At 45.1% G+C, this 20,498-nt stretch overlaps 1 protein-coding gene across 1 annotated transcript; it reads right to left on the bottom strand.

The window, feature by feature from the left end:
* Positions 1-3,629: 3,629 nt before the first annotated feature.
* On the bottom strand, positions 3,630-12,566 carry LOC142002065 (uncharacterized). Its single transcript, XM_074977882.1, has 5 exons — positions 12,312-12,566; positions 9,184-9,307; positions 6,537-6,585; positions 4,642-4,731; positions 3,630-3,752 (listed from the first exon to the last, which is right to left on the bottom strand). The coding sequence occupies exons 2-5, from the start codon at positions 9,304-9,306 to the stop codon at positions 3,676-3,678; spliced, it is 339 nt and encodes a 112-aa protein (XP_074833983.1). The 5' UTR covers position 9,307; positions 12,312-12,566; the 3' UTR covers positions 3,630-3,675.
* Between the last annotated feature and the right edge of the window lie 7,932 nt (positions 12,567-20,498).

Genomic DNA, 20,498 nt, shown 5'->3' with positions numbered 1-20,498 from the left:
TCCTACTCACAACTGTTTATACATCCCAAGGGGGCACTGGCCCTTTGGGACACAATCACACGGGGAGATCGTGGCCAGCTGGTTACCCAGCACAACTTCTAAACCTCTTACAGAGCTTCTGTTTTCCAGAATAGACCTCCCCATCCCATCAGTATGGCTTGCGTTTTCTGTAGATATGACACAACAGGGCTGAAGAGGGGAGATATATTAACCCTAGACTAACTAAGGTGAGATTCCCTGTAGATTAGGAAAGGTTACTACAAGCTTAATTGAAGTACCTGTAGCCAATCAAAACCTTGCCAGGAACCTAACACTCCCCCACCCTGCTTTCAGGCAAACAGGATGCAGTGAGGCATGGGCAGTGGGTGAGGCTGAGGCTGCTGCTTGGGGAGGCACCCTCCTCATCCTGTGGCCCCACCCATATTCCATACTCCATGGCAGGGGTCTGCAACCAAAATAGCGAGAAGAGCTTTTTTTTTTTTTTTTCAAATTCAGTTACAAAATCAATACCCTGCGAGAGCCACAATGCACGTGAACACGAGCCAGTCCTTAAATAAATAACAGCAAACCGTACCTTTTGTCACTCCTATTTTAAGAGCAGTGCACACGCAACGACTTCTGACAGAAAGTTGTTATCCCCATCTCCAGGCGTGACCCACCCCAACCCCCAACCCTGCCCCCCTATCACCAGGTTTAGCTCCTTCAGCCCCAAACCGCACCCCAATCCCCAGGATTTACCTGCCTCAGCTGACAAGTTCCACACACTGCCACTGCTCCCCGCTGCCTCCTTCTCAGCTTGGCTGCGCAGCTTCATCATCAGCAGGCTTGGCTACCACACCACCAGCTCTCCTGGGGGCTGACTTTTCCCATGTGCAACATCTGGGCGGCTCCCTGCCTTGCCAGCTTCCTCTTCTGGGGCTCCCCACCCCGCTGGCTTCCCTCCTGTCACAGCTAACTGCTCAACGGCTCCAGAGTCTGCCGCTGCTTAAACAAAAAAAATAAATTCCATTTTAACGGTGGGTATTGTTTAAGCAGCGGCAGCCTCCAGAGCTGCAAGTGGCTCCTGAAAGAGCCGCAGGTTGCTGACCCCTGGTCTATTGGAATCAATGGGAACTCTGTCATTTACTTCCAGAGGACCACGATTTCACTCTAAATATTGTTAATCCCATTCCACAGATAAGGAAATTAAGGCAGAGAAGTAGAGTCTTACTTTATGCCACTTGGCACATCTGAAAACTAGGTCATTTTGTTGGCAGTCAGGTTTGAAAACTCACTTCGGCAAGTGTGTGTTTACCGCCTCCGATGTCCAAAATGGGTCATCTGGTCTAGGGCAGGGTGTCATTGTACTAGGACCACGCTGCCGAGTTGCTCCAAAAAAAAGTGATGAATCAAACCTAAAGCCAACAGATTAAGTGTGAAATTTTTGGGAAGCGATTTAAGGCACAAATACTCCCGTTTCAGACCCGACCTGAACTGTCTTTACTACCTTTGAAAGAAATGGTTATTTTAAAGATTCCTTGGACGAGATCTGCCTTTGTTTAGGTAATTAACATGATACTTAAATAGGACTTTGTCCATTTTTTGCTATTATAATCCTCCAGGACCCCGTCTTCCTACCGAGCCAATGTGGAGAGATACCCCAAGCAGATGCCTCCTTTTAAACTGTAACATTTATGATGTAATTTCTATTACTGCGTCTGCACGATGATGAAAATCTGCCACTGAGGTGAATTTCCTCTCCCAGCCCTTTATAATCCATACAACATCCTGCAGACAGGAATTGCTATTCAAGAGGCCAAAGAAAAAGCAGAACGAAATGACACAAATTCAATCGTCTTTTTTTTCATAACCTTTCAATTCACAGACAGATCACTTTATAGTTTAGAGAGATTAAGTGCTGATTCTTACATTTAGTTATTTCATCCCCAACTGTAAAGATCTGGGAATAGGTCACTGTGCTAAAATTTACCAGGCAACTTGACTTACTAATGCCATTCTTTATTAGTGTAGTACCCATTATGTAAAAAATATTTCCCACAGCTCTGAAAAACACTAGGGCCCATGTTCTGCTCTGAGTTACACCACACTGCGTTGAATTCAAAAGGAGTTATTCCAACGTACGGCACAGCAAATGAAATCGGCGGTAAATAAGGCTCTGCCTAAAGATGTTACTAGTGTGACAAAAAGCATTAACAAAGAAAGGGATGTAACAGAAGTGATAGGAATGGGGTTATAAACGTGTTACTGCCAGATTCAATAGTTACTTGGATACTGGAATATTAAAATAACACAGCCACGGTACGGATTTGAGCGCAAGAATCAATGTTTGCTTGAAAAAGAAAGTTGTTGCCAATCCTCATGGTTGAGAATACCACCTTAAAACATTAACTGAATGCAAACCCAATATGAAAGGTCTTTCTGAGTCTGCAGACTGAAAGTATATATAACTGTTTCAAATTAACCTGTTCAGCTCACGACAATGCTAAAGTTCATGCCAATATTATTGGTGCTGGTTTTTAAAAAGCCTTCCACATAACGTGTTTATCTCACAATCCTGTGCATCCTCCAAGAGGCACTTGGAATTAACTGCACTTTCACTTTCAAACACCTCCATTTTAAATGTGAATGAAGAGCCCAAAGAATTACCAGTCACAGGATCACAGGCCTGGAAAGGACCTTAACAGGTCATCTAGTCCAGCGGTTCTCAAGCTTTTTTCATTTGCAGATCCCTAAAAAATTTCAAATGGAGGTATGAACGCCTTTGAAAATCTTAGGCATGGTCCACACATCAGCCTGTGGAGAGCCACTGATCAAGTGCAGGACTAAATAATGAGACCATTCATGACAAGTGTTTGTCTCTCCTCTATTCATAAAAACATCCACTGACAGAAATGCCACAACCACCCTAGGCAATTAGTTCCAGTGCTTAACTATCCTGACAGTTAGGAAGGTTTCCTTCCCTAATGTCCAATCTAATACTCCTTTACTACTATTGCTTTTTGTCAGTCTTTAGAGAGTAAGGATTGTGGAAGTTATATATACTAATGTCCCATCTGTTACTTGTCTGGTGAGGAGAGTTGGAGCTTGGTCAGCAAAAGTTTGCATTTCTATAGTGCCTTTCATCCAAAGGATATTAATGTGCTCTATAAACATTAACCCTACTGCACCTGTGAAGTACTACTCCCATTTAACAGATGGGAAAAGAGAGGGTAGTTATGTTTCACAGCAAAGGTCCCACAGCAGTGAAAGAAACAAGGACATTTTCTTTTTTTGGTTTTTAGGTGTCTGGTAGGCCTACAGAGCCTACTTAATGCAAGAAAGTATGCACATGTGAGGACATGAAAACCTTTCTGTCTCATATCACTTTATGCTCTTGGTAGCTGAACACTGCAATGCAGTCAACATATTTCTGAAAAACTCTTTAGTAGTTTTCACTGAAGTTAGTAAATCAGCATGAAAGTTTCGATTAGACCCTAAGGGCCTTTCCCTCACTAACCGGTAGTCCCCAGAAGAGATGCTGGAATTTTCTGAGGAGCCACAGGGAATTAGACATCCACTTGAATTTTTGGAGGGAGCACCTGCTGAGATGTCTATCTTCAGAACGTAAATCAAGTCTGCATCAAATAGGGTTGGGTTTTGCTATTTTTATTATTTTTTCCAGAACACACTGAGTGATTAATCAAAGAGTCCAAATCCCATGTCCTCATCAGACTCCTCAGATTCTTCCTTTTTCTCTTCCTCTTTCTTCTCTTCTGCAAGTCAAAGAAAGTGTAAATTAATATTTGCAAGCCCAGCAGCTCCTGCTAAGAGATGGAAGTCTGGCCCCTTCTTCTGCATGTTAAATTAGTGTTTGACTAATCAGTATTATATGCATACCAAGACCAGATCTACATTAGGCATTAAAGCCAACTGCAGATATGCAATTCTAGCTATGGCAACTGAGTCACTACTTATAGACTTATCTACAGCCAACTTATCTGGCCGTCCTCACAGAGGGAGGTTGACAGGAGAAACTCTCAAGTTGACCTCTCATACTCCTCAAGATATTGAGGGGGTTGACTATCAACCCTAGATAGTTTGATTTCACACAAGGAGAATGAAATTGAACTCTGGAAGATATACCCAGAGACAAACCTAGTATATACCAATTTAAACAATCCTTTCCCTCCTGCCACTTGGGGGTGATAACTGTAACACAATAGGAAGAGAAATGTTGGGTGGTAAGCTTTGGTCTTTAAGGTTTCTTTTGTACTAACTGGGGGAGACTTCCTTAATGACAAATGACACAGGTGCCCAAATCCCTTTGACATTTCATGGGATAGCGGAGCCTTGACCCAGTGTAGATTATACACACTCCTCAGTTACCAGTGCTATGCTAAAGCAAAGTCAAGCCTGTTAAATATTCCCAATGCAATCCCAGTTTACAACTTTGCATTGTGTACATTTAAATAAAAAGCCGTTCTACATTTAAACCAACAATGGCATATCCTACAGTTAGGACTGCAACAAAGGCTCATGCTTTCAGTCAGATTCTAAAGGGATTTTCTCTTGATGGATAACAAGAGAGTCATTTTTCAGAGAGAAGCATTCTCAAATTCATACAGAACCTAGGAATTCCCCTCCCTCAAGAACAAAACCTACCTGTAGGTGCACCTCCACCAGCAGTGGCAGGAGCAGCAGGGGCTGCAGCAAGAGCACCCCCAGCTGGAACACAGGCTAACTTGGAGAGGCCTATGAAATGAGAAACTTGTAAATAAAATACACACACTCACACACAGCCTCATGCTAAGAGCCCTGAGAGTTAAGCAGAACGTATTGTACCGAGGTAACTTCTGGTAAGAGGATTAAGTTTCCTCTTATGTCGTCCCATACATGGGCAACATTTTACTTGCAGGGCATAAATGTACATCTGGAGCAAGACAGCACCACGTTAGAGCACTTGAAATGAATGAAATAATCTTTAACCTTTGTTTCAAGTGTTTAGCAGACGTGTGAAAACAATCACTTCAAAATATACACACAGATAAATGCTGCCCAGTAGAAAAAGCAGCTGCACTATACGTGTAATGCCATAAGAGAATCAGCATATTATAAAATTAAGAGAACTTGGCCAATCTGAAATGCACTTACTTCAAATCACTACTTTGCTCGCATTAGATGGAAGTAACTTAAAAGTGAACATTCATCTTGACGTGTTTGATTTGTGCTGGGAAATTATTTGGTGTGCAGAAGGAGAATAGGGCTGAAAACTTATATACCAAAATGAAACTGTGACTTCAGATTTGCAGTTAATTCATTCCAGTGCAGTGAGCGAAGACCTGAATTTTAATCTTTGTGAAAGTCATCACACAAGACTAAAAATCAGTGGTCTTTACAAAGTACCACAGAACCAAATCTGAAAGGAATGTAATATTCTTAATACTCAGCACTTAAAACTTCTCTTCAAACTTTACAAATATTGATTAATTAAGCCACCAGACAGTTCCCCATTCTCCAAGGTCTTATCCATATCTCAGATGAGGAACACACATTCAGAAATATTAAGTGACTTGCCACAGTAGCAGTGTCACAGGCTATACAGGGGCTCAGGAATTCCTGAATCTCACCGCTTGCTAAATCTAGAAAAGAATCTTAGTGGCAGCTTTGTGTTAATTTTAACGCTTGCAAGTGTTTTCATTAAAAAAAATGTAACTGAAAAATTGGTACTGTAATCTGTTGTAATCATTTAAATTTAATACCCCATTACAGACCTGTAATTTAACAGAAGTGAACAGTGATTCAAAATTAGGGTGACTATATTACTTCGTAGTATTAATCAAACATATTCTAGCCTCATTCCTATGGTTTCCCATAGCCAAAAGGGAGCATTTTTCCATTTAAAAGAATAAAACAGAGAAATATCCAATTTCCAGTTCAAATAAATTGAAGGCAGAGTTGACTTTAAGCCTCTGCACACAATGCTCACTGGCTTGTTTAATGCAAGACTATGTATCCTTAGTCAAATCCACTTTAAGAGCAACTGAACTGCTGGGTCAAATACCTATTGTATCTTAACAAGCTTTTAACATACAACTTGCCTGGACACACTTCTCTGAAAAAAATCATATTTTTGTCAGCATTTGCTTTAGTTAAGCAAATATGAATCTCAATATTTCCTTTTTAGGCCAATCCACAGAAATGCAAATGGTCTGACCAGTCCACCTCAGACCAACAACAACTGAGGCTGTGTCTATACTATACACAGAAGTAGACTGCCAATATGGAATTTTAGTTATGCCACTTGCATAGCTAAAATAGACTTATCAGTGGTCTACTTCAATGTCTGTCCACACAGAGTAAAGTCGAACGGAGCATTTTTCCTGTCGACCCTCCTTAATCTTTGCCGCTCACAAGGCATTATGGGATTGACTTTGATTTGAGAAAGTATAGTTTTCCGCATGTGTGAAATGAAACCCCAGAAAACCGACCCTGAGCAGGTCGATTGTCCACAGTAGTGTAGCTCTATCCTGAGTTCTTAAAATCTGGTAAGTTTTTACCTGAATTAACAACATCATCAACATCTTTGCCACTCAGTTCACTGATGACCTTTATTATGAGAGAGAAAAGTAGGTTAAAGATCAATCCTGGAATTTTGGGTGTTCAATATGTTTAGTCTCTTGACACTGGCAATTCTCCAACATAGGCATTAGCCACAATGGGATGCATAACAGAAAAATTAAACAAGGCTGCAAGGAGTTACAGGGATAAAGAGTAGCTTAGAAGCAAAAGGTCAAGAAAGTTTATAAGGCAAGCTACTAAAAGCAATATTTGCATAAAATTTAAATAAGAGCTGACAGAATCGTTGTCAGGATAAATACCTTTGAGTTGCAGATGAGTACACACTGCGGTAGTGAATTACTTTAGTGTATTAGAAAGGGAAGGAGGTAAGTGAAATGAATATTGAGCAGTGCTAAAAGTAACTACATAACATAAACAGCAAAGAATAAACCAGATCTGAAATTTTAAATACATGCAGGTAAGGAAGTGGTTTTACAAAGAAAAAATACAAACTTCTAGTAGGACACTTTCTTTTAATAGGAAATATAATTACATATACAAAAACTTAGGTGCAATTAAGTTTAGTAGTGAGTCACTGCATATTTGTTTGCTTAATGTGCTTTTACCCTATATGTTGCAATATCAGGCATCACTGCATTCCCCAAGGTTTTTAACATTGTAACATTAAAAATGTTGATCCAAAGTCTTAGAGCTGAATTTTTCTTTTATTTTAAAATTCTTGCAACATGTAATTGCTTAAAGCTAGTTGGGAACACAACAGTTTGGGAGGATAGGAAACTTCCTGCTAGTGAACTATACTCTAACCTTGAATAAGTTGTTCCTTCCTTCGGTTTCCCTCCTATTTTTGTCCAACTACTCCAAGGTTCTCAGAATAACACCTACATAGTATTGCACCTATTACAATGGGGACTCAATTTCAGCTGGAGCCTATAGGCACTACAAATAAATGAACGGATAGTATCACCCACATACATGGAGTTTGTCGCTGATGTTGACCTACAAGGACTCGGCAAATACTAGTGGGGGAAAAAGATAAGTGAGCTCAGATCAACTTGAAAATTGCAAACACAGTTACACATGGGACTGACAAGACTGTCCAATGTGAATGCAGACTGCTATAACTTGCTTCGAGCCATTCATGCAGTACAAGTAGGCTGGGTCTACATGGTGCTCTGCCCAGCGCCACTGCTGGCGGAGCTGTGCAAAGTGAGCTTCTTGAGATTGTAAATGGCTTCTCATTTGCTTACTCCCCAGGCTCTTTACCGTAGCCACGTTCGGTGCAGGCAGAAGGGGGGTGCCGGCACTGCAGAGGCCGTGTGGACATGCCTCTGCCAACTAAACTGCATGCTATCACCAGTCCCTTAAAGGACTGGTGACAGAGCGAGGTTTAGTCGGCAGTGGCACGTCCACACAGCCTCTGCAATGCCAGCACCCCCTTCTGCTGGCACTGAACTCTTGTGGCTGTGGGAATGAGCTTTAGGAGTATGCAAATGAGAAGCCATTTACAATCTCAAGAAGCTCACTTTGCACAGCTCTGCCAGCAGCGGCGCTGGGCAGAGCGCCACGTAGACATAGTCATAAGGTGTTAATGTGCCTCTCTGCAAAGTAGTAAAGGGGTACATGACGAATCTGCTGCCAACGTGCTCTGATGTGGGTGACTGTTTTCCATTTGCCATAGTGCAGCTAAGAAAGGTTACATCACATACTGATTTTCGTCAATAAGCATATATAAATGCATCTCTCTCTACTCACATCCATTCCTCAACGTCTCTTCCCATTCAGGGCTAGGCATCAATAGGACAGTCAATTACCGAAGAAAATCTGGTACAATGTTTCAGTACAATGTTTTCTCAGCAGCAATTAATACTGCAGTTCATACTAGGAATCAGTAGCTGACAATCAATATTAAAGCTTTCAGAGCAGGCAAAAGGTGAAATTCACAGAAGGGAACATTTGCAGACAGATTTATGTATTCTGTTACAGAGATTGTATAGAAAGACAAAAGTATATTGGACAGAAAGAAAAAAAAAAGTTGTTAGAGTCTTCTGAATTTCCTCCCAGTCCCCAAGTCTCAAAAATGGCACACTGCAGTGTGCTTTTCTCTTTCTTGATGATATCTAGATACAAGTGATCTCTTCTGTGCCCAGTCCAAAATGCCTATGATCATTCAAAAGTCACAAACTGTCTGCACAGGACCCTCCATGTCTAGTCGTCTGAGGAAGTCAGGGCCTGAACTCTGCTCCCCTCCACAGCGGCACTTTGCACTCAAGTGCCATAATTTTTACGCCCCTAGCCAAAATGCCTATGAGATTTGACCCACCAATTTCAACAGTGAAAACAGGAGCTTTGGGAATCTGGACTCAGTGATTCAGGAGGTCCCTTCCAGTTCTTTGTTTGCACTAAACACCCGTGAACTTTCAGCTGGCAAGTTGTAAGAAATGCTAAGCTTTCTCAGAGCCATACAGACTAAAAAAAAGTTTAACAAGCCCTTTTACACTATTCAACCACAAGGCCGTTATATCTGTCTGGCACTGGAGTGTAAGATACCTGCTTCATATATTCTCTCACAAGAGTGCTCCTGTAACTACTTCAAAAGGCAAGAGACAGCTTAATGCAAAACCCAACCTTGTTGACATGTTCATCATCTGCATCAATACCAACGCTGCCGAGGATCTTCTTGATGTTCTTGGCTGTAGGGTTGTTGTTGCCACCCAGGACAGCAAGCAGGTAAGCGGCCACGTAACGCATTCTGAAACAGGTGCCCACAGAAAAATATCCAAGTTATGTCTTGGATATAAGAATCAATGGTACATAGAATTTAATGACTATTACTGAATTACAAATCCAGAGGAATTCATCTTGGTGGGTTTTGCCCACAAAAGATCATAACCTAATAAATTTGTTTGTATCTAAAGAACCACAGGAGTGCTTGTTATTTGTGAGGCTACAGAGGAACACAGCTACCCCTCTGACACTAAATTCAGAGGGAAGAAGCTGCTGGTGGAAATGGCATCAGCTATGGACACCTCCTTGGGGCTTACAAGCTTTAGCAGGCATGCTTTTACACTGTCTTTATCCTAGGAAGGGTTCCCCAGCATAGTTATAACAGCAAGACCTTCTAATGTGGATGCTGTTGTGTAAGCAGTTTTATACTAATCCAAAGCATAGCCCAGGGCTCCTCTAACTTAACATGTTACAGGCGCACATCTGAGCTTCCCTGAGAAATGGTAAGCAGGTTGACACTTTAAGTACACAAGGACTTGGAGGCGGGGGAGGGTTTACCTATGCTGCTCAAAGGGTATGGATTTTTCAGATCTCAAACATAATTAATTTGACTAATTAACACACACCAATCCACATGCTGGTTTAGGAAGCCACATATGCTGTATCTGTATAAGCAGAGTTAGGCTACATCTACACGAGAAAGGGTTTACTGGCCAACTGCTCCTAGGGTGGGCATAGCCATCATGACAAAGCTGCACTTTGAACTGGTATGATAAATCAAGCTATGCTGGTAAAAATTAGTTACACCTATGTTACACATCACATCCCTGACCAACGTGTCCGTACCAACATCAGTTTGTACTGCAGAAATTGCTGTATTGATAAAACTGCATCTACACTAGAGGCCCTTGTTGACATAACTGTGTTGGTTAAACTAAAATATTCCTGACTGACCCAGCTCTGCTGGGTTAAGTGAAGACAAGGTCTTAGTGTTGAAGTAATTACTTTCTCAGCTCCAAAACAAAACAGCTTGAAGTACATCACCAGTCCATACTATGGGGATAGTGACAGCTAAACTGACGAAAGGAAGCAAACCCCCTTTTAGAAAACGGACAAAAGTCACAACAATGATAGGGTTTAATCTTCTCATGATCAAAATAAGGCCTGGGATCTACAGAATTCAAAAAAATATGGGACTTCTACACCCCATCAAAAGGTTAATGTCAACTTTTCAGTAAATATTACTTTGGGAGGGACAGCGGTGTCTGTGTGTGAGAGAGAGGGGCGCCAAGGAGGATTTTGGTGTCACTATGGGCAAACCTGCCCACAGTGGATGGTAAGCAAGACTCTAGTTCTGCAAAACAGAAGCTCACAGACACCTCATATATAAGAGGATTAAACCATTACCTGGCATCTAATTGGTATTTCTAGAAATTAGTCCTTTCCAGTTCTTCCAGGAGTAAGCCAACGTATTTAGTTCTCTGCACCAGTTTTTCTCAACCTTTCTGATACCAGCAAGTGACTGAGACATGCTAAACTGTGTCGGGTAGATCTAAGGGACTGGTCGAGAAAGTCAATTGTGTCTTGTACAGCACCAAACACAACTGTTGGTGCTTAACCATTTTCTCTCAGTAGACAAACATCAACCACATTTTGTTTTCATTTCTGTCTCCCGCTGCAGTTTTGACTAGAAGCCATAATTCTAAAACAGCAACGAAGGGTCCTGTGGCACCTTATAGACTAACAGAAAAGTTTAGAGCATGAGCTTTCGTGAGTTAACTCACTTCTTCAGATGCTCAATTAACTCAGATGCTCGTTAACTCACGAAAGCTCATGCTCTAAACTTTTCTGTTAGTCTATAAGGTGCCACAGGACCCTTCGTTGCTGCTACAGATCCAGATTAACACGGCTACTCCTCTGATACTTGACAATTCTAAAACAGACATTTTGAAGCTGCTCTCTTAAGAGCCCAGAATATTACGTGTCTATTGTCTGGAGCTGCATTTAAAGCACTGATGCAGTTTGGAAATCAGCAAGTTTTCTCACGGAGCCTTCACATTCTTCTGCATGCATTGCTGCAGAGGTTGCACTAGTTCAACACACCTGCCTGAACTAACTGCAAAAGCCTTAACCTTACAAGAAACCATACAAAAATATGACAGAAAAGGGTATTTTTCAAGTAAGCTGAGTATCTAGCTGCTCACTCAATCCTACACCAAGCTAACTCTCAGGACAAATACTGAGCACTCCTCTGGCACCTTACAGACTAACAGATGTTTCCGAGCACATGCATTGGTGGGCAAAGACCCGCTTCATCAGATGCTCACACCGCAGGACTTTTTGTTGTTTTTGGAGATATTGACTAACTTGGCTACCCCCTGATACAAATATTGAGTCATGTCACCTTCACTACAAAACATGTCCATTTCCAAAAGGGGCCCGGAGCACCCAAGCAGTCAAGTCCCACTCCGCGCCTGGCCAGAGAAAGCGGTAAACTCGCAACCGGGAACATAAACCTTAACAGCGGCCCCCTCTCCCTCCAGACTCACCGTATAGCAGAGCCACGTGTGCTGCAAACTGAGGTCAGCAACACAACTTATAAAACCACCAGTTCTGCGCTGGAAACGTGACATCTCCAGGCTGGCTCTGCCCCACGAGACCTCATCGCCCAACACCTTATTTTGTTAGTCCGGAAAGCGCTACGGCACGGCTGGTTTGTCTTAAACGTAGGTCAGGGACAGAGCCCTGGCGGGGGGCTGGGCCCTAGTCACGGCAGAGCAGCAGCAAGTCCCAGCGCTCTCAGTGGAGGGAGGAGGGGACTAGGCCTCTCAATGGGGAGGGGGGGTGGGGATTCCCGGGGCTCTCAATAGGGGGGCAGGCCCCAATTAGCAGGGGCCTCCCCGGGACGGCGGTGAGTAAGGGCAGGTCCCAGGAGCTCTGTGGGGGGAGGGGCCCGTCCCTAGGTGGCCCCCGGGGCTGTCGGGGGGGAGGGGTCCGGGCCCGCGTCACGAAGGGGTCCGGGCACTCACTTTAAGTCCGGAACAGACCCGAAACGATGTGCACGCTCTGCCCCGCGCGCCCAGAAGGATGACGTTCAGCCGACTGGGCCTCGCGCCCTCTCCGCACGGGCGGGGCGGGGCGGGGCAAAGAGCGCGGGGTCAAAGGTCAGACTTTCGCAGGCCGTCCTGTCGTCCTCCGGGGGCTTCGCCTGCGCGTGCCGCGCCGCTGCCCCACCACCCAGCGCGCGACCGAGTAACGAAACGCGGAAACACGAGATGTAATTAGAAGTTCGTTATTGCGCCCGCCCGACGCCCCTGCGCTAGGTGTGCGCATGCGTACAGAGCTCCTGGCAAAGGGCGCTGAGCCCGCCATGTTGGAAAAGGGGCAATTGAGGCGGAGTCCCGCCCCTTCCGGTTCCAGAGACGGGTAGTGGAGCCAGCTAGGCAATGACCCTACCCAGGGCTGGGGGCAGGTGCTTCCAGGGTAGGGGCTGTGCACAGAGCTCCAGGGTTCTGCACATCTGGAGGTGGATCAGTAGCAGCCCCTGCCTGGGAGGGCTCAGTCTAAGGCCCAGCATTTCTGCTCCTAGGCTCTGATACCAAGATAAGGCCCATATAACAGTCCAGCTCCAACACAACTGCTTTCTGCCTATAGATATAGACATGGAGCACCATAGGCCAGTCCCACCCGTGGCCTTATCATTTAATATCCATCATAGTATGCCTACAGGGCAATATCCTCCTCTATACAGACTCCAGGGCAGCCTTTGCACAAGTGTCACAGACACACAACCTTTGACCTGTCTCCCCCACCACACCTTTGGTCTGAGCTCCCTCAGCCCCCAACCTCCAGCATCTGCCCTACTCTGCACCCGCACCCCAGCTAGTGTTTCCTGTAAGACGAGTACCTTCATAGGTACCCAGGACAGATTCAGTTGTCGCCCAGGTGATTAGCAGAGCACCCACAGCGGGCAGCATGTGTTTCTATTGGCGTACACAGCCACAGATGCCTTGGTGCACATAACAAATTTTATTCTGCGAATAGACTGAAAAATTAGAACAGTGCTCCCAGCCCTGACTCGTGCAACCTCCACATCCCACTGCTCTAAACCCCTCATTCTCCAAGTTCCCTGTCCTGACTCCTGCATCTCACATGCCCCAACCCTGACTCTTGCACCCTTACCACACCCCTGCTCTGAACCCATACACCTCCAGTCCTCTGCCCTCATTCCTGTGTCCTGCACATCCCCCCATTCTGAGCCCCCCACACTTCTAGCCCCCTGCAGACTCCCGCACCCTTCACATCCCCAAGCTCCTGTTCTGATCCCTGCATCCCCCACACATCCCAACCATGTCTCCTGCATCCCCACACACGCCCACCCACCGCAGCTGTACACACCACCAAGCTCCTACCTTGAGTCCTTCACTCCCCCAACCCCACACCCTGCTCTGAGCTCCTCCACTCTACCACACTCTGAAATTTCTCACAGGTACCCTCCCCATTCCCCTGCCCTGAACTATCCTGCCTCTCTGCGGGGTGGGGTGCAATACGACAGTTCCTGTAGGAAACTTAAGTTACTTTCACCCCTGCTTCCAGAACTAATGGCGCCTGATGCATGTGAGAGGGGAGTATGATCATATCCTCAGACAATATAGCCTCTGGAAGACTGTGCATCTACCTTCTGTCTCATTCTATTGTAATCAGGGAATGCATGATCTGCCACTCAATCTTTAAATGCTACACCTATCATTAGAGATAGCAATTACCTTACACATTACAAGGAGAGTTTTCCCATCTTTGATATTCGTAGTGATCTGAGGCAAGTCACTTAGCTTAATAACACTTGCAGTAAGTAATTTTCTTCCCCTTCTTCCCCCCACTTTGCTACCCTTCTGTCCTATGTAGCTGATTTGTAAGTTTTCATTTAATTTTTTTCAATCTTTCTGTTAAATTCTTGTTGTGCCAATTTACTTTCATCAGAGTTTCCAGATCTGAAGAAGTGGGTCTGTCCCACAAAAGCTCATCACCTAATAAATTATTTTGTTAGTCTTTAAAGTGCTACAGGACTGCTTTTTTGTTTTGTGAAAATACAGACTAACACAGCTACCTCTCTGACTATATACCTTCAAATGTAAGGGTTAATTAAGATTTTCCCTTGGACATCTCCCCTGTACATTTGCTGTATAAACACAGATTCCATCAGGGAACAAATAGCAGAGCTGGTTGTCTGATAACTGAGCAGCATTGGTGGCTAGCTGAATGGTGCCATCTGGCGGGTAGCTTTGGTTCTGAAGAGTGGAAGTACAGTCATTGCGATCTGTTTGAAAGAGGCTCCTTTTAGGTATCAGTATAGGAGCAGTTAAGGAGAAGGAGTGGAAACCTATACGAAGAAGCAAAGAGAGACTCCTGTGAAAATACTCTGGGTGCTGCCATATCTTTGCCCTTAATTTGCATAAGGTGAAGAAGGATAGATAACACCGAATTATGTACAACATAAACAGTGCAGAGTCTCTTTGTGAGGAACTTAGAGAGGAGAACACACTATGTACCTTTTAAAGAAGGTCAGAAGGGACCACTGTGGTCATCGTCCGACCACCTGCACATCACAGGCGTCGGAACCTCACCCACCCACTCCTGTAGTAGACCCTTAACCTCTGGCAGAGTTATTGAAGCCTGCAAATTCATAGACTCCTTGGGATGGAAGGGACTTTAGGAGATCATCTAATCCAGCCCCCTGCCTAAAGCAGGATCCAGCCTAACTAAATCATCGCAGCCAGGACTTTTTGTAGTCAGGACTTATAAACCACAAGGGATGGAGATTCCACAACCTCTCTAGGTAACGCATTCCAGTGGTTCACCACCTTCCTGCGGAAGTAATTTTTCCTAATATCCAACCTACATCTCTCCCTGTGTAACTTCAGACTATTGCTTCTTGCTCTGCCATCTGTCACTACTGAAACAGCCTCTCTCCATCCTCTTTAGAGCCCCCCTTCAGGAAGTTGAAGGCAGCTATCAAATTGCCCCTCACTCTTCTCATCTGCAAGCTAATTAACCCCAAATCCCTCAGCCTCTCCTTGTAGGTCATGTGCTCCAGCCCCTAATAATTTTTGTTGCCCTCCACTGAACCCAGTTCAGTGCAGCCACATCCTTTCTATGCTGCGGGGGCCTAGAACTGGATGCAATACTCCAGATGTGGACAGACCAGTGCCGAATAGAGGGGAATAACAAATTCTCTAGATCTGCCGGAAATACTTCTCCTAATGCACCCCAATATGCCAAATTATGGTTTAAAGACTTCAGGTTACAGCAAATGCACGGTTTACACTAGTTCAAACCTGCAAATGAGTCGTGGCCCATGCTGCAGAGGCTGGTGAACCTGGGGAATATTCCTTCCCAACCTCAGTTATGTCCTGAGTGTGTGGGCGGCCCTCTCATACCATCCCACCCACAAACGTATCAAACTATGGTGCCCGCACCATACAGCTCACTCTCGAAGGCTTGTTACCTACCACTGCTCTCCTTAGAAGGCTGTTCCAGAAGTTCACTTCTCAGGCTGTAAGGGGTGGACCAGATGGGACCATATAGGCCTTTTGCATCCCTAATGTCATGGGTGAAGGGTGTGAGAGGCAGGGGAAGACAATGACTTCCCAAACTGCCTGGCTGGCCCCGCCCATACTCTGCCCCCAGACTGTCCCCCTCCCATCAGTGCAGCTCCCCCAGTCTCCTGGTACTGCATGGGCTTCAGCCCCCACCAAGGCTGGGGCCATGTTAGCAGCCCTCCTGGGGCCGGAACTGGATGCTGCTTGTGCTCCAGAGTCAGGAGGCCACAAGCCCTCTAGGGTTGAGAGGCTGCCTGGCCTCCCTGCATTCCGGGGGGGTGGGAAAGGCTGCACTCATGTGCCTCCCACTAGTGGGGTGTGTGGCCTGCCCCAACAGTGTGGGAGGTTGGCTCCCATCGGGACCCTGAGCAATAGGGGCAGGTCTTCAGGCGACAGGTGGGGCTGGGGGCTTGCCCAAGCCTATTGTCTGCAATCTGTGTGAGTGAAAAGGCACGTCACCCAGTGTGCTTCCAAGCATGCCCTAGATGAGGCTGACTTACCAAACACACTTAATATTGCATCAACATTGCAACGCAAAACTCGCCTTAATGTAGCACCCTGGGGATTTGCTTAATAATTGATGTGGCCAGTAACTGTCTATAAAAACATTAAATGTGCCCCAGGCAGATTAGATGCCATAGGAGAGGCTTCAAGACTCATCAGAAATTGAATATGAAGCAGGAAGATAATATGATTGCTGTGCAGTGTGTGACTGTGATATATTTTTGCCACAGAAGCGTTATTCTTAAGAGGCAACCAGGACTGGGCTTGGCCTTGGAAGGGCTCATCTGAGATTCTGACAGTGTTTCCCTGGATGACCTTCGCCATGTCACAGGCTTGCTCTCTGCCTCAGTTTCCCCAGAGGTAAAATCGAGATAGGTAACGCAACAGACTGGTGTGGATGACTGGGTTAACATATGCACAAGGCTTTGCAACATGCCATCCTGGTGTGCCTCTTTTCCCCCTTATAGAAAATGGGGAAAATATGGAGCTATACCTATCTCATAGAGCTGGAAGGGACCTTGACAGGTCATCAAGTCCAGCCCCCTGCACTCACAGCTTGACCAAGCATCATCCCTGATAGATTTAAAGCTATTTGCTCTAAATTGAGCTCACAATCCTGGGTTCAGCAGGTCATTGTTTAAAACCACTGATCTATCCCTTCCCCGCCAAAAAACATATTGCCCCAGATCCCTAAATGACCCTCTGAAGGGCTGACGTCACAACCCTGGGTTTAGCAGGCTAATGAGCAAACCCTTACGTCATAGGTGCCTTGTGAGGGTAACTATGATGATGGGGGCCAGATAACTGCCTAGATGGATGGCTATTAATTCCCAAACAGTGTCAAGAACCAATGAGATGCAGGGGACACATAACAGCTTTCAAGTACCCAAAAGGTTGTTACAAGGAGGAGGGAGAAAAATTATTCTCCTGAATGTCTGATGATAGGACAAGAAGCAACAGGCTTAACCTGCAGCAAGGGAGGTTTAGGTTGGACATACGGTAATACTTCCTATGTATCAGGGTGGTTGAGCACTGGAATAAATTGCCGAGGGAAGTTGTGGAGTCTCCATCTCTGGAGATACTCAAGAGCAGGTTAGATAAACATCTGTCAGGGATTATCTAGATGTTGCCTGGTCCTGCTGTGAAGGCAGGGATTGGACTTGTTGACCTCTCAAGGTCCCTTCCAGTTCTAGCATTCTTTGGTTCTGTTTCTTTCCTCAAAGACACTCAAACAATAATTGAAATCATTGATACACCTTAGCACTGTAACTGTGCAAGACAGGTTCCCCTGCGTGACATTTTCTCTGCCATGAAGAGCTAGCAGCCCAAGGCCTTGTCTGCACTCAGGAACAGCCCCAATTCAGCAGTTGGCAGAGCTGCTCCAATACTGACAGGTTAGTGTAGTCAAGAGCATGTTTGAGAGACAGTGCTGCCTAGTGGGTAGCACCATGGACTGGGAATCAGGACACCTGATTCGACATTGGTAGTCTGCCGGCCTGGATCTGTCACACGTGACATGATAATTAAGATAAATGACACATGACCTTTTCAGGCTAGGTTGCCTGGAGCTGATGAGAACTTCAGGTGCCCAGCATCTGAAAAAGTAAGCCATTTATTTCATAAGAACTACCACACTGGATCAGACAATGGTACAGGTAGTCGAGCCTCCTGTCTCTGATGGCAGTCAATGCCAAAATATCAGGGGAGTGTACAGAACAAGGCAGCTGGAGTGATTCACCTGTCTTTAGGTGACTGACTGTAGACACCCTGGTGTTGACCCAGCCAATCCGTTAGCATAGATTCTTGCCTGCACTCCACTTGTTTCATTAGAAACCCACAGGAGCCTGTGCTAGTGGTTCTGATTGATGGGTCAAGGTTCAAGTTTGAAAATGTTGGCCTGTAGAAACACATTGGGATGTTTCAGTCGAGATTTTTCATCCAACTCCTTCTGAACTGACTGAGTCTGTGAAAGATTCAGCTACAGAAGAGCTGCTAGCTTAACACAAAAAGAGCACAGTGGGTAGGGTTTTCTTTGCTGGCATGAATGCGGATGTGCCCAGGGATGTGGATTGCTGTAGATTTTCACAAGAGGGCAGAAAACAACTGTGGAAGCAATGTGCCGCTTTCTGACCCTGACAGACTTTCAGATGGAAAATTCTCAAGGATGTTTTGGTTCTCTATTGCACAGAAATGTCTTTCAGACAACTGGCACCCATGCACTCTATAGAATACCATCAAGGACAAAAATATTCCGTTGATTTACCTTGCTCATATGGGTTAAATCAGAAGTTCAAAATCTACCATTCACTAACGCTTTATCTGCTTTTGGGAAGCCTCCTCTGGGAAAGGAATCTGGGAATTTCCTATTGGGGATATTATAAGTGCATTTTTACAGAACTCAGCTGGAAACTGAATGCACGTTTCCCTTAACTTGTGCTATAATGAAATGCCATTACATCACGCACCCTTTGCATTTATGCAGCTCTTGTCTTATGGGGCTCTCAAGACACTTCAGAAACATTCATTAAACCTCGCAGCTAATGTGCTCTCTAATCTTTTCCATCCATGGGCGGATCTTTCCATCCATGTGTGCAATATGAGTTTTATGTGCAATTGTGCACCACCAGCAGAAACAATACTTCAGCTGTGGGCTCTGCTGATCAGCTGGGCAGTGTTTGAATCTCTATCGAAGAGCTTCACAAGTGCACAGCTTGCAGGGAACACTGCTCCAAGCCCCTCAGGAAGGAGGCTTTCTCTTCATTTTACACATAGGGAAACTGAGGCACTGGGCAATGAGGCGACTTGCCCAAGGTCATGGAAGGAATTCAGCAGTAGAGCTGCATGTAGAACCCAGGAGTCGGGATTCTCAGTCAGCCTACCTCCATTCCTCATCTGCTACTCTAACCACTAGACAACACTTTCCCCCCAAACTAGGAACAGAATGCAGGGATCCTACCTCTCCTGCCCACCAACTCCATTCTTAGAGCTAAGAGTGGGACCAAGGAGAGGGATGAGAGTCAGGACTCCACCAACCGCTGGACAATATTTTTTCCCAGTGGCAGAAATAGCACCCAGGAGTCCTAGAGCTCAGGGTGCCACCCCGAACACTCCACACCACACTGTCCTATGTTGTGCAGGAGCAGATGGCTGACTACACAGAGCGGATCACTGGCTGGAACAAGCTTAAATCTTAACCCTGTATGGCAGCCAATGCTCGACCATGCGCTCAAGAGTTCTTGCAAGCTGGCGTGATGGGAAGCGAGGCAAAGAGGCCTCCCGATGCTCTGTGCATTCATCTTAACCTTCTGAAACCAACTAAGGGAATAAGCCCTGCTCAGGGAGTGTCAGTCGGAAACACAGACAACAGCGCAGAGCAAACAGCTGCACTAGAGCAGATGAGAGATTGCGCCAGTCTTCTCTGGATCATTGCAGATGGTCAAGCTGAAAGAGCAGGGATCCACAGTAATCTGTCTCTTTAAAACAAGTCAAGCTCCTGTGATTTGTTTTGGAAAGAATAAATTGGGCTTACAAGCAGGGTTCCCTCTAATTTTTCCCATCCATGGGCAGAATAAATTTTGTTTTGCGCAGCAAGGTATGTGGGGATATGCACCACCAGTAGAAATACACGCTGCCAGCTTTGGGTGCTCTGCTAATCAGCTGGGGCTGGGGGGGAACCTGATTCTCTTCTGGACAGCTGTCCAAGCACTGAGCTTACAGGGAACACTGGTTAGATCCATGGCTCATGTAATCCACACCAGACGTAGCTCTGAGGCAGGGGTTTGCCCAAGTGGATCAGTTTATATGAGTGGGGCCAGAATGCTTAATGTAATTTACAGTGGCTTTTTTTGTTGTTGTTGTTAGAGAGGGTGAGGGAGGCCGGGAGCGTTGGTAGGTTTTTAAAGGAATTAAAACAAATCTTTTAACTTATAGGTAAAGCAAAATAAAAATGCAGGCATCTGTCATTCCAATTATTATGTAGTTGCTGGAATTCTTTAGACACTACTTAAAATAGTCACAAACTTACCAGGGAGAATAAATGCGTGAGCCATATGTTAATGCAGGACTAGAAATCTCAACATTGTGCAACACATCTCTTAATAAAGCAGCTACAGA

Source organism: Carettochelys insculpta, chromosome 26, assembly GCF_033958435.1.
Source record: "Carettochelys insculpta isolate YL-2023 chromosome 26, ASM3395843v1, whole genome shotgun sequence".
In the NCBI taxonomy this organism is placed as follows: Eukaryota; Metazoa; Chordata; order Testudines; family Carettochelyidae; genus Carettochelys; species Carettochelys insculpta.
The sequence above is the reverse complement of the archived record's forward strand: the minus strand, read 5'-3'. Positions and strand labels throughout refer to the sequence as shown.

What these genes read in the sequence shown, in the direction of transcription:
- LOC142002065 (XM_074977882.1), bottom strand. Translation starts at nt 9,306, where the DNA reads ATGCGTTACGTGGCCGCTTACCTGCTTGCTGTCCTGGGTGGCAACAAC. An exon ending in ATGATGAACATGTCAACAAG is followed by an intron (nt 6,586 to 9,183) that starts GTTGGGTTTTGC and finishes CTCATAATAAAG; the next exon opens with GTCATCAGTGAACTGAGTGG. An exon ending in TGGTGGAGGTGCACCTACAG is followed by an intron (nt 3,753 to 4,641) that starts GTAGGTTTTGTT and finishes TTTGACTTGCAG; the next exon opens with AAGAGAAGAAAGAGGAAGAG.